Below are 14,217 nucleotides of genomic sequence, written 5' to 3'. Positions count from 1 at the left end.
GGAAGATAAATATTTAAGACTAACCAATTACTTTTGGCTTTACTGTACATGCCATATAAATTGGATGGGTCCTTTTTAGTGTTTTATTTACCCCATCACAGAATCGATCACAGAACATCTGGACATATTCAGCTAGAATGATTTTTCCAAGTTAGAACATGAGCGGATTACTTGAAAACATCTAGATCTTGAGGCATTGTACCTTATTCTGTTTAACTTGCAAGACTGCGAATTTTTCAGTCTTGTGAGTCCACCAAACGCCGCCGGCTGGCCCCCCTTGCACGGTGAACTCCAGCATAAACATCCATTTGCAGCTTGCGTGCAGGGAGGAAATCATTTGATGGTCGCCGATAATCAAATGATTTCTGCAGCGCTCGCAGACCTAAGACACCTCTATTCGCTGACGTCAACTGCCCATCCCCCTCACCCTCATCATCGCCGAATCACTATGGGAACTCCCAGTGTTTTAATGGGAACACCCATGAAACACTGGGCGTTCCCATTGGTGTGACCGCTTGCCCGCTGCCCACACTCACACGGTGCTGTGTGCAAGCGGCAGACGAATAATTTGAGGTGGCTGCTCGCACCAAGCGGCTGTACATGTGCACAAAAAAATATACGCATGTGTAGTCACCAAACATTGCTCATCATTGCGAATCTGCAATGGTGAGCGCCCACCATTAGGTGAAAAGAGGGGCACCTGATTAGAGAAATGAGAAAGGTGAATGCGTCCATTAGGAAACTTTTATTTCAGTACTTTCTTTAGTTTCAGACAGTGCCTGATCAACCAATAGGTTAATTAGGCAGCAGCCCAGAGCCTGTGACTGGGGTGGGGGCATTGGGCCCTTGGAGGTAACAAACGAATAATAAAATGAAGGCATCATTTATTCCATGCTTGTTATCGATCACCCGTCCCACTGTACTGTGGGGGGGTAAAGTTCTTAAGCTATGTCTCAGATGGCTGTGCTAGTGCAACTTACTGATGGAACCGTTACTTTATGTACATTGTGCTACAGCGCCAGCTGGTCAGCCTAAAGCCAATGTCTTCTTCACTTGCCACAAGCATTAGATTCTATATACCAGTTGTAGACCTTTCTATACACGCACATTACAAGCAGATATACATGTATATTAGCCTAGGGCACCTGAAACCTTTTAAGAAAGCATCTGAAACCAGGGCAGGATTAAAGTGATCCTGAGTAAAATTTCAAATTGAGGGGCTAGAAGGTAAAATGCCATAAAAACTATTATTTTTATATTTGTTGCCTCTAAAACAAAAGACATAATATGCTTGATCAATCAGGGAATATGGAAGAAACCGTTGTCCTCTTAAATGAATAATGGCAAAATGTTTTTCTCCCCTTTATATCACCACGCTGGCATATTTTTGTTGTGATTCTCAACAATAGCAAATGCAGCAGACAAACTAGACACCGCAGGCTATTCACTTTCTTGAGTCAGACATTTGAGCTACTAGGATCTGGTGTTACCGTAATGATTTGGAGGCGTAGGTCTGTGTAAGCCTGAGTGCCTTATCTGCAAATCAACTGCTTAAATAATAGAGATTTAATTAGGCAGCCACGTTCCCTGCGTCTGCTCCAGAACCCTTTTTAGACAGAATGTCCTTGTAATTTAGGACAACAGCATTAGGCATATTGTACATTACATGATGTGAATCCATTAGTACTGATCCCAAGTGCTTTTTTTTCTTTCTTTCTAGACAGTAGATAGATGACGTTTCAGTGACTCTTCTGCTGGTATAGCTGGAAATGATCAGGCACAAGCCATAAATGATATAATAAATAGGCATACAACCCTTTAGCATAGATTGTGTTTTATAGATGGGTCAGATGAAATCTGCAAAGACTTTGGCCGTTTCAGATGTAACGTTAATCAACTGTCTGTTACTAATGTTTATTCGACGGCGTATCCAGCCCAGCTGGAATAGTCATCTGTAAGAGTGCAGGAAACTTGTAACACTTCATCTTTCTTTCTACCAGTCTCAACACATTTCATAACTATTTGTCCAGCGATCTAATGAGATGCCTTTTTTAAAGGTGCAGGGCACGATTACTGCATTTTGGAAATATATAGCTATCTATCTATATATAATAAATATTATCTAGCACGTTAACAGCAATGCAGATTTAGGGTATTATAAAGTTTTTTTTATTTCTAGGCATACTGGTAGCTTTTTGAATAATAGTAGTCTTGGCTAGTTGCAATTTTCTATATTAATTACATGTATAATTGCACTTGTAGAGCTAATTGTTCATTAATGGCACCCTAACTGCTTTGTAAAAAGAGCTGCTGTTGGTATGGCATTGCTGTTAAGGCACACAAGTGATGTAAATAAGTAAGGACTTTGGTCCTAATTCAGAATGGATCGCTAATCAGAGAATTTGCAGGGGACTGTGCAAAGAAAGCCGCAGCCAGGTGTGAAAGAAAAAATGCCCAGTGCAAAATTCTGACTGAATTGCTTATGGATCGGAAATTGCTATCCATTCACAGTTCCATATGCGAATTGTAAAATATTGAAGAGACTTTGCCGTTTGTGCAAATGTGAGTAGGTATGAGGCTGCCACTCAGGGTCGGTGCTATTCGCTCAGCAAAGCCTGCAAAGCAGGTAGGCACCGGCACTGAGAGATGCCCTGGGTCCTGCCCGCCAACTTCCTTTGATATTGCTGCCGGGTGCCGTAGCCGGCACCTGTCAAAATATATGACAGGCAGCGGCGCCGTCTGCGGGCTCACCGCGCGCACATAGGCAGCACAGCGGAGCTCTGAGTGTACCACTATGAGCCGCTGCTGCCTGCTGGTGTCAGTGAGAGTGGTCAGCCAGGAAGAAGTAGGAGCAGGAAGTGTCTGCTTGCACTTGCAGCAGACGCAATGGAGACTGGAGGTGCTGAATGCCAGGAAGAAGGTAACTGACCACTAATGAAGGGGGCAGGCTGTGCATCATCCCAGCCACCCAGAGGCAATATCATTTTGGTGCCCCCCAAACCTATTGTTATAATATGTGTCCCTGTACTCCTGCAGGGACACACATATCCTTGTGCTCTACAGAAAGTGGCACTGCTGGTACCTTCCAGAACACTGACAAGTAGCAGCATCAGCTCCCTCCCAGATACACAGAGCACTGCATCAACTGACTTCTATGCCCCTGGCAGTGCTACTGCTGTCTGCAACTGCTATGGGCGTTACATAGTGCTATTACCGTTGGCAACTGGTGTGGACGTTACATAGTGCTACTACTGTCAGCAACTGGTGTGAGCATTACACAGTGCTACTTCTGTGTGGGCATTACGTATAATCATCGCTACTAATGAGGGCAACAGTGGGAATTATGTATAAGCAATGCTACTACTGTGGGATACATTGGGCATTATGTATAAGCAATGCTACTATTGTAGCCAACAGTGGTCATTATATGTAAGTGGCGCCACTACTGTGGACATTATGTATGTGTAAGGGTTCTACTACTGTGGGCATTATATGTAAAAGCAGTGCTACTACTGTGGACCTTTTGTGTAAGGTGCACTACTGTGAAGTGTAATGTGAAAAAGGTGCTGTTCAGGGCCATAAATAGGTGTGTGCCAGCGGTGCCCTGCCCATTTGCACTGTGGGTATACCATCTGGAAGCACCACTCACCGCCATTTGCCAGTCGCCACTGCTATCCGAGCTTGTGGTCTGGCAGCTGCAGTTATTAATTGGCTGTCGAACCGGGAGCTCAAATTGGCTTATGAGCTTGTGTCGTATTTGAAAATCAATTCCACGCCTATGCAGGCTCTGCTGGGCTCGGCGCTAGACTGGACTGGATTACACAGCAGTACTGGGGGCATAATGCGATGGGCACTACTGGGCCATTGTTTAAGGGGCACTACTGGTGACATTATGTGTATAAGCAGGAGTACTTGGGGCATTGCACATAGCATAATGTGTAAGGTGCATTACAATGTGTGGCATCATTTGTAATTGGCATTACTGTGGCATAATGTGTAATAGTGTTATTGGTAATGTTATGTGGCCTTGCCCCTGCATTTTTTAGCGCGTGCCCTTGGCGCGCACTCTCCATGTGGTGGGGGTCACAATTCCCTTTCTGCCAGAGTTACAGCTCTGGTGCTGTGTAATGAGAATAAGATTGTGCTACTCTGTGTCATAATTTGAATTGGGAGTACTATTGTGTGGCCATGCCCCTTCCTTGTGAGACCACACATCTTTTTTTCGGTATGTATGAGGGGGCACAAATTTAAAGTTTGCAGGAGGGTGCCAAACACCTCAGCACTGGCCCTGCTGCCACTAATCTGTGACTGAAACAGGTTGGAAGTGCTCATCGATTATTTGAATGAAAACTGTGTAATAAAACATTTATTGTGAAATAAATGAATACAGTTTGTTTAAAAAAAATGTTATGGTAAATATACTAGCTGATGTGCTGTTTCATCCAGGCAAAAGTTTGTTGGGTGGAACATTTTACCCTAATTGGGTGGCTGCAAACAGTCACCGTTTTCAGACCACCCGACAGGTCTCCTGTTCCAAGTCAGCCAGCAGGTTCGCAGGGAGAGTTCACCAACATTCACAATGGTGAGGCATTGTAAATGGCCGGTGGACATTTAGCCACATAACTCCAAAACAAAGCAATTACAATGCCAGTATAATTCTGCAAATCTATGGATCAAGAGTTTTAATTTGGTATATGCTCAGACAATGGCATCATAGAAATATGTTAATTAATACAGTTGTTCTGCTATTAATATAGAGAGATTTTTATTGGGATAAAAATTTAAAAATCATTCAAAGAATACAGTATTGAGGGATTTGAGGTCTTCAAATCATCCAGTTATAAACCAGTTTATAAAACCCTTTTTTTATTTAATAATTTGTTAATCTTGACTTGTTTGCAATATATGTTATGATGCTGATCATTTAATGGGAATAGAATGTCTTAACACTTTGAAAATCATATATTTATTGATTCAGAAAATTAATCTGCACAATTACCAGAAATAAACACTTAAAAAAAAATGAAGTGTCAGCGCGGTTGTGGGTGCTTCAATAATTAATTAGATTCTCATGTAACAGGTCCTTAAGACTCCTTAATGAAAGCTGAGCATTTTTCCTGTAATATGTCAAGTGCAAAACACAATAACCCTCTGTCTACCATTTATATCCAAATCACTTATTGATCAACACTTCTTTCTTCTTAACTGACAGGAAGTCATCAATGCTTTGAAGCAGACCTGGCACGTCTCCTGCTTTGTGTGCGTAGCCTGCCACACACCTATTCGTAACAGTGTCTTCCATTTGGAAGATGGAGACCCCTACTGTGAGACAGGTATGTGTCGGAACACAGAGGTTTTTAATACACAAGGCTAACAGGTGTACACTTTTGTCCAACTCTATATAGCAGGGCTGGGCAATTGCGGCCCTCCAGATGTTGATGAACTACACATACCAGCATGCCTTGCATCAGTTTCAGCATGGCCACATAGCAAAACTAATGCAAAGCATCCTGGGATGTGTAGTTCATCAACATCTGGAGGGCCGCAATTGCCCAGCCCTGCTATATAGCCTGCATTTGTGTCCAAATGCCTACTGCTAATGTTGTCTATGTGAGAATGCCCTACAGCCTTGTAAGTGTAGATGCACTTTCCATGCATACAGTAAGACTCTGCATTGTAGTAGTACCTGGGAATGTGCAGAGTTATAAGTGCTCATTTTTGGCATTGTTGGGTACATTTACAAAGATTAGAGTTCTATTAAAGTTGGGATGTTGTCCATAGCAACCTATCAGATAATTATATGTATTTAGCAATTTCTAGAAGATAATGGATAGCATCTGATTGGTTGCTATGGGCAACATCCCATCTTTAATAGAACTTTCATCTTCGTAAATTTACCCCATAATGTCAACATTGACCATATTGAAATTCATCATGTGGACACTAATAGAATGTTGGAACGATAGAAAGTTATTTTCTAATCCCTGTTGGAAGCCGATGACTTACTGCTACAGAAGCTCCAGCAGTGTAATTTTCAGTCCTAGAGGCCATTGTTAGAACTTTTATCCTCTGGTGTTCAGGTGAGTATTTCTCCCTTATCCCTAATGCTGTCCCTTCCTCTAATTTTTCCATCCACAGCATTAGACTATTGAGACTACGAAATTCCTGTCAACATTTTAACAATGCTGATGTCATAACTGAAGACATTGGGGTTTATTCTAGTTCATTCTTTCTGACAAAATCCTTCTTAGATGGACAAAACCATGTGCACTGCAGGGGGGCAGATGTAAAATGTGCAGATAGAATTAGATTTGGGTGAGTTATATTGATTCTGTGCTGGGAAAATACTGACTGCATGATTTTACACTGCAATATAGATCTCACTTTGAAGAAAAACCCCACCCAAATCTAACTCTCTCTGCACAAGTAACATCTGCCCCACCTGCAGTGCACATGGTTTTGTCCATCTAAGAAGGATTTTGTCAGAAAGAATGAACTAGAATAACCCCCATTGTGCTATCAACATTATGAATATCATTGTAATTGTCAACCTTTTGACTTTATCCCTTCCAAGGCAGTTATAAGTAAATATAGAGGAAAATGCAAGAACTAAAAGATAAACCTTGCAGAACCGTACTACCACCCTAGAAATATCCTAATCTAAAATTGAAAACACTGAAAATTTAGCTTAGCTCAGTCCCATTCATGGCTTAATCACAGCAGTTCTGGATCATTGGTATGACTTTTAATACTTTGTTTCGTTTTTTGTTTTTTTTTTTCAACTGGAAGGTGCAAACAAACATTCCTTCAAAATATAGCATTAATCTCTTTTACTACCATTTTGCAATGGGCACAAAATAAAAACTATTTGGAAGATTTGAAACCTAATAAAAATACTCAGGGGCAGATTTATTAAGCTCGGTGAAGTGATAAAGTGTCTTTTTTTTTTTTTTATCACCGGCCAATTAGCTCCTAACTGTGAAGTCACAGGCTTGGTTTGAAAAATAAAAGTAGGAGCTGATAGGCCGGTGATAAAAACCAGACACTTTATCACATCACTGAGCTTAAGAAATCTACCCCTCAGTTCTCTAATTCCTATCATCTCACTTATTCAAATGTATTCACAATTAGGCTGGCTATGAATAAAATTACCTCTTTGCAAATTATTAAAATGTATATTTAGAAAGCGCTCCGAAAAAAATCTTTAGTCCGTGAATCAGTCATTTTGGATGTTTTTAACAAAGCCATATTATGTACATCTGAATCCGAGTCGTACGTAGCTCCTTTGCATCTCCACATGTAACTGAGAGGGCATAACTGTGCAGAAATGTAACATTCCAAAAAGATTACCAATGGTGTTTTAATGCAACTGCTGGCATAATAGAATGATATTCATTTTTTCAGACTGATCTCTTGTACCAATAACCAGGATGGCACAAGTGTGTACTTATAGATTCAACTCATATAGGCTAATATACTGTTCTTTACATGCAATTCGGTGTGATTACGCCTTTTTTCTGTGTTTGTGATGTGATAATTTCTTTCTTGGTTAATGCCCATTTTATTATCCAGTAAAACATCTGCACAGAATGAATTGGTTTAAAATGTTAGTATTTTTTTTCTGTCATTGCATAATAACTAATTTATTGTTATCATTTGACATGCGGGGAACTAAGCAAATAGCTTAGTGGGCGCCCAACTAACATATAAGTACCGATTTATTATATTGGGTTTCGCTTTGATGCTCCTCCATTAATAATATATATGGAAGGCATTTGTGCATATAAACAGAAGTGACAGCATCCTGTAAATAGACTAAGCAAGATGGAATACACCACAAAAATCCAATACTATAAATGTATTTTCTAATTAAGCAAACAACTGATTATATTATACAGAACTTATTGTTACTGTTACATGACACAGTTGGGTATTCACTTCACTTATAGACCTTTTGTGTCATTTGAAACCATGAACAGGATCATTTGGCATCTTTAAGTCTTCCTTATTCTACAGCTTTTAATCTGTAATTTAAACAATTCATATACCTCTTACATAGGACCCCCTGTAATTTATACTAGTTTAACACTTGACCCTTACTCATTCTTTTTCCAAAGCTGTTCTGGAACAAGCTTACAAGATTTACTGTAATGCATTGGGATAGTATGTTTCCCCAGAGCCTTGCAGGCCCCATGCAAAAGTTATTTCATTCTTACCGTTACTAGTGTTCTGCTGATACAGTGCTCTCTGTATATAAGTAGTCTCCTGGGTTTTTTTTATTTCATATTATAAAATATAAAAAGCAGGCCTGCATCTTATCATAGCTGCAGCATCTGCACTGTAGAGCGGAGGAGGAAGAAGATAACCTCACTGGAAATGTGGTAGTCACGTTTAGCTGTAGAGCAACATTGGACCAGTATGAAAATAAATCTGTATTCGGTTAATCCCTGGCATCTTACTCCATATGTTCTAGCAATTCTCAAACTTTCTTTTTTTTTTACTTGTATTTTGTGGTTACAGCTGATTTCTTACTTAATATTTTGTTTTAATTCATTGTAATATTCAATATCTTGTTTAGATTATTATTCCCTGTTTGGTACCATTTGTCATGGATGTGAGTTTCCTATTGAAGCTGGAGACCGGTTTCTGGAAGCACTGGGACATACTTGGCACAACACCTGCTTTGTCTGCTCTGTGAGTATAGGATCTCTGTACCAGAAAAGATAATTATCAGTAGCATGCTATATTCTATATTACATTTCTCTGTAGAGACCATAGACAGCCTGATAGTGTGTCTTTTGTACTGTGGCTTTACTATAGGACCTTCCTGTAACTATTTATATACTGAATAATGAAAAATGTCATGTTTGATTCAGAGCAACTAGACATTGTTTTCCAATCGAGCATCACAGCAGTTCTTCCCAGTGTCCAGTGCTGGCCTTACTGCAAACCCCTCATCCCATGCTATGGGCTAGGGCAGGGCTGGGCAACACCGGCCCTCCAGATGTTGATGAACTACACATCCCAGCATGCCTTGTATCAGTTTCAGCATGGCCACATAGCAAAACCAATGCAAAGCATCTGGAGGGCCGGTGTTGCCCAGCCCTGGGCTAGGGCCTGTGGCTGAAGAAATGTGGAGAGCTACCTTGTCACACTGCAAACAGCATTAAAGCGGCATTACCAGCCACTGAGTACTATTCCAAATTACTCCCAGGGCCCTGTGCGATGGGACCACATGCATACCTCTCTCTCGACGACCCTGCTTCAATCTAATTCATATTAGAATTTCCGCTTCTGAAATCATAAATAGTTACTGGAGAAATGGTTTGTAAGGAACAGCTTTTTGCATACCTCCTAACATGACCCTCTGTTTAAAGCAGGTGATAGTAATCATACCTTAAGAGGGAAGTCTAGAAATAGAGTGTTCCTCCTATTCATGGGGGAATCTGCAAAAAAATGCATGTTAAAAATCCAAAACTCACTCCTCCAGATCAAGTTTTATTTCCCCTATTTCTCAACCCAAGTATTGGCAGAACACCACCCTGATAGCTGCCTCAAAAAGTTATTTTTGTCCCCTGATTAGAAAAAAAAAGTAGGTTTGTTACGTAAGATGTTACGATTCGTAAAACAATTTTAAAAATGTAATTGTATTTTGTATTTCCCGGCAGGTATGCTGTGAGAGTTTGGAGGGACAAACCTTTTTCTCAAAGAAGGATAAACCGCTGTGCAAAAAGCATGCTCATGCTGTTAACATCTGAAGTCGTCTTCAACACCATCGGGAGTTTTTTCTTTTGTTTCTGCCTTTTTTTTTTTACCAAAGATGCCTCAATGTTAGGAAATTTTGAAATAAGTCCATTATAATGTAGATTGAGGGTTATGACTTTTCTCTATGAATAATTGATACAATATATGAGGTATAACACCTTTGTACAAATATTCAATAATGCTTATTGTATATGAGAATAATTTGCACAGCCAATGTTTTATTATTATTTCAAATACATTCATACAGTATATTTATAAGGATTTCATCTTCAGTCTATGCAGTGTACCACACGTGGAGATATATGTTAGTCTAGCAACGACAGGACAAGGTATTGTCTAAAACTAACAAACTATTTGTCTTTTTATTTAATTATAGGAATGCTTTTTAAAAAAAATATACAATTATAAAGTTTACACACATTGTATAGAAAGATTATAATTTAAAAAACAGATTCCCAAATGACTTTGTAAATGTAGAATTACTAATTTCTTGAGCTTAAAATGCATTACATATGTTACTATGCTATGATAATTATTAAAACTAAGCTTCCTGATTATTTTTAGGATTTGCCAATATAAATAAGAGTATGACCAAGGAATATTTGCAATTGCAACATTGTTATAATTAGCTTGAAGTAAAGAAACAGTAGAGGGAAGGAAATGAAAACACATTAATTGCTAAACATAATGGGAAGGGCTCACTACCCTGAAGGTGCCCATACACGGTGCGATAGCACCCGTGCATTTTGTACTAAATCGGATCGCAAGCGTGTGTTTTGCATGCGATCCGCGGGCAGTACAAAAAGTATGAGCGCACAGTGCTATCGCACCGTATATGAGGGGCTTTATGCTTTGTAAGTGTAATGCCAGGATACTGTCCATTGCTCCTGTTTGTTTCCCTTTTTTCCTTGCATCAATGTAAAATCAAACTGCTTACAAATCATGCCTAATGGTGAAACTTCTTAGACCCCTGGCAAGTTTTTTTTGTTATTGTTTGGTGTGTTGTGGTGTTTTTTTCTTGGAAAACATTTGTTAAAGATCTTAGCAGTAACCAAACAAATCTTGTGTAATCTTGTCTAATGTTTTCAACTGCATAAGTGAACAAAACTTGACAAATGAGCAGTGATCAATTTTCCAAGTTTTGTTATGTCCAATCCAAGAAAAGCCATAAATGAAGTGTTAGTTAAGAGAGTGCGGAGAATAGAGAAAGGATGGAGTGACCATAGTCAGGCATTGGCCTACCCAAGAATAAAGTAAGCAATCATGGTGCATAAATTAAGATGACATTTTGTGATTTAAGTTGCAATGAGGGATTGGCATTAAAGTTGGTCCAATGTCCCCATTTTATGAGAGGAAGCAAAAGTGTGTAGTTTGATATTTATCATCTATTACAAACAAGGGTGATTCAATAAGCCGCTTGTAGATATATAAAACTGTAAAGGTGGTCAAAAATAATATATTTGACATAAATGGCAAAATAGTATAAAGTGAATTGCATGGCATAGATAAATAGTCATGTTTGGACTTAAAATTTATCAATATACTCTAAACGTTCTAAAGTGTGTGAACCATATCATATCAATACTACAATAAAAGTGTTGCAATAATATACACACAAAAAAGTTCTGTCCGTCGTAAAAAGTTCCTACTCTGTAATTGTGAACATATATTTCATCAAATATTTGTTATAGTCTTTAAACTATAAATAACAATGCTTTTATTATTTTGTTAATTTTTGCACTACAGTATATAAAAAAATTGCATATGTTTTACAAATGTATCATGGGACTAATAGTATTACATTTGTGCGGTCTTTTAAAGGGAACTATTTTTTTAAATGAAAATACTGGTAGATGTCCTGATTTTATGTATTCTAGAAATGTTATCAGTGATATTTCAGAGGTGCCATCTACTTTTTAGTAAGTACATTCATTCTTAAATCCTACTTCTATTCTTATTGCTTTTTGTTGTGCTGTGTCACTTCTGTGCAGAAAGAAATAAAAACCAAACAGCATACATTGTACAGTGACTGCATGCTCCTATGTTTACCACCTTCTTTGCAAATCTAGTTTATGTAATAGAAACAATAGGATTACAATCCTGAAATTTGACCCAAAAATGTTCTACATAAAATGAAGTTGTGACTTTAACAGTCTGACCACCCTCCGTGTTACATTGTCTCACAAAGTAATTTCTACAATATGAATACATGTACAGGTATATGGCAGTTAGTGTTACAAATTGGGCTAATTTATCAAATATTGTTTACTGTTGTTTATTGTGTTTATCTTTCTGTAACAATACAAGAGTATATCTTATGGTGTGTACGCACGGCAGATCCTGCCATGAGATGCGGGCCCCGACGCGATCAGATCGCATCGGGACTCGCATCTCACGGCATGCCAGAGGGGCACAATTTAGACTATATAGTGCAGATCTGCACTATATAGTCTTGCCCTCTCTATCTGGCTGCCGAAATGCGCTCACACAGGAGCACGCATCGGCAGCGCATCCGGTTCGCAAGCCCTAAAAAAGCATGCTATATCGGGAACCTCGGAAGCCAAATCTTACCGTCTGTACACATCATTACTTGATTTTGTTGACCATTTCAAAGAATACACTAAATATTATTGTATAGATCACAGAAGGCAAGACACACATGGGGCCTGATTCAGAACCACTCGCTGGGCTGTGAATTCGCAGACCAAGCCATTATGGAATGACAGCGCATGGTCCGCAGTGCACATTTATGGGGTCCCTCTACGAATGAAGGCCCTTCGAAAGTTACTTGACAGGCAAAAGGTGTTTTCTGGGAGAACCCTGAAAAACTCTGCTGTTTCCTTGGCCATTGGGAGGGAGGGACGATGACCTCAGCAGCGGCCTCCTCCCCACGGTGTTTGTAGCGCCGATATAGTCTTGGAGGTTGTGAACAAGGAGAAATACATCAGATGGTGAGTGATTACACATGGATTTCCCCGAGTGTGCATGCCCTATAACGCATTCACAGCTGAGGATGTGTACAACATTTCCCATTTGGGGGCGGTGTTTACCTGATAGCTGGGCTTTGAACATTTGCAGCCCAGCGATCAGGTCTGAATCGGGCCATGGTACAACTTGTTTTTTTTGTTTTTTTTTTGAATGAACAGAATATTTACCAAATTAGTACATGGTAAAGTTGTATGGAATCTGGTCATTTGCACTCTGGGTAGCTGTATCTCTTCCTTTGTCACTGGCGTCTGTTAGTGAGGTCATATCTGATAATACACTGATATCGGTAATTGTTATAGACCCCGAACATCATAATATTGGCATTATTGCAAGATACTGCTAAAGATATCTCCATATGTGCGGTTAGCATAGGCCAATAACCATGCAAATCTTGTTTTCTATTTATTCTGTCTTTTATGATTGTTAACTATAAAACATTATTGGATCAGTGTTCAAAAGAATAAACCAAATTGTTAATTTATACTTAAGTACTATGTTTACTAGAAGATAATTTCTTGTCCTGACAAAAATGTTTAACAACATCTCCCCCACACACACACACACACACCCAAACACACACACATTTAGTATACAAATATTACACCTATTTCTTTCAATAAATCAAGTTTTAAATATTTAAACAGAACTGTATACTCATGTTTTTTTTGTTTATTTACTTTAATGGTTTGAATTCTGCATGATATCATTTTAAGTAACACTACAGATTGTATTTTAATAGGGTTGAAACAAAAAAAATATTATTTACAGAATTTAGCTTATAAATATTATATTCTAAGGGCCATCAGGAGTCTGATATATGTACTGGACATGTGGTTCAGCTGTGTCCTTCATATGCATACAGTAGTTTGCATCCCCCATATACATGCAATATGTAACACACTATAATTGGTTTATGAAATACATACTCTTCTATAAATACAGTATCCAGGATTATTTAGTCACGGATTATTTTAGTGACCACGGAAGACCATTCCCTGTTAACATTCTTATTACTTGCATTGCATCTTTGTATACAAATTTTCCTAAAGAACATTGAGGCAATGACCACTGTCAATGATCAGCAACTGGTCCAGGGGTGGGGGGGTTCCTGACTTGCCTAGTCTGTAAATTTCAAGGTCAAATCATTCAATCAAGGTATAACCTGTTGGATTTTGCCGAACCCTCAACCCAGATATCGAGAGTACAGAAAATTGGCCAGATACACTCCTGTCTTTACTGTACTGCATGTTTTACACACTGAAGCTTTTTTACTGCTGGACAGAGATGATATTTTATCTATACGTAACTTTCCCAGTGTTTATAGCCCTTGATTAGGTATTCACAGTTTGAAACTTTTCATTCGGTTTTATGCTCTTGAGTTCATTAAGCTAGATGAAATGAATAGTATAAATTAAAAGCATTGCTGTATATGACACTCCTTTTAGCTTGACAGGGTAAGGCATT

At 38.9% G+C, this 14,217-nt stretch overlaps 1 protein-coding gene across 9 annotated transcripts in view; it reads left to right on the top strand.

The window, feature by feature from the left end:
• PDLIM5 (PDZ and LIM domain 5) overlaps window positions 1–13,399 on the top strand; it is a 190,068-nt gene extending 176,669 nt beyond the window's left edge. For all 9 annotated transcript variants that reach the window (XM_083179095.1, XM_083179088.1, XM_083179096.1 and 6 more), the window contains 3 exons: window positions 5,213–5,333; window positions 8,579–8,694; window positions 9,669–13,399. In XM_083179095.1, coding sequence (XP_083035221.1) covers window positions 5,213–5,333; window positions 8,579–8,694; window positions 9,669–9,758 — 327 coding nt within the window. In that variant the 3' untranslated portion in view covers window positions 9,759–13,399. The remainder of the gene's footprint in view (window positions 1–5,212; window positions 5,334–8,578; window positions 8,695–9,668) is intronic.
• The last annotated feature ends 818 nt before the right edge of the window (window positions 13,400–14,217 follow it).

This window comes from Crinia signifera, chromosome 1 (genome assembly GCF_055691185.1).
Source record: "Crinia signifera chromosome 1, ASM5569118v1, whole genome shotgun sequence".
Classification (NCBI taxonomy): Eukaryota; Metazoa; Chordata; class Amphibia; order Anura; family Myobatrachidae; genus Crinia; species Crinia signifera.
This window is presented reverse-complemented; position numbering and strand designations above follow the sequence as displayed.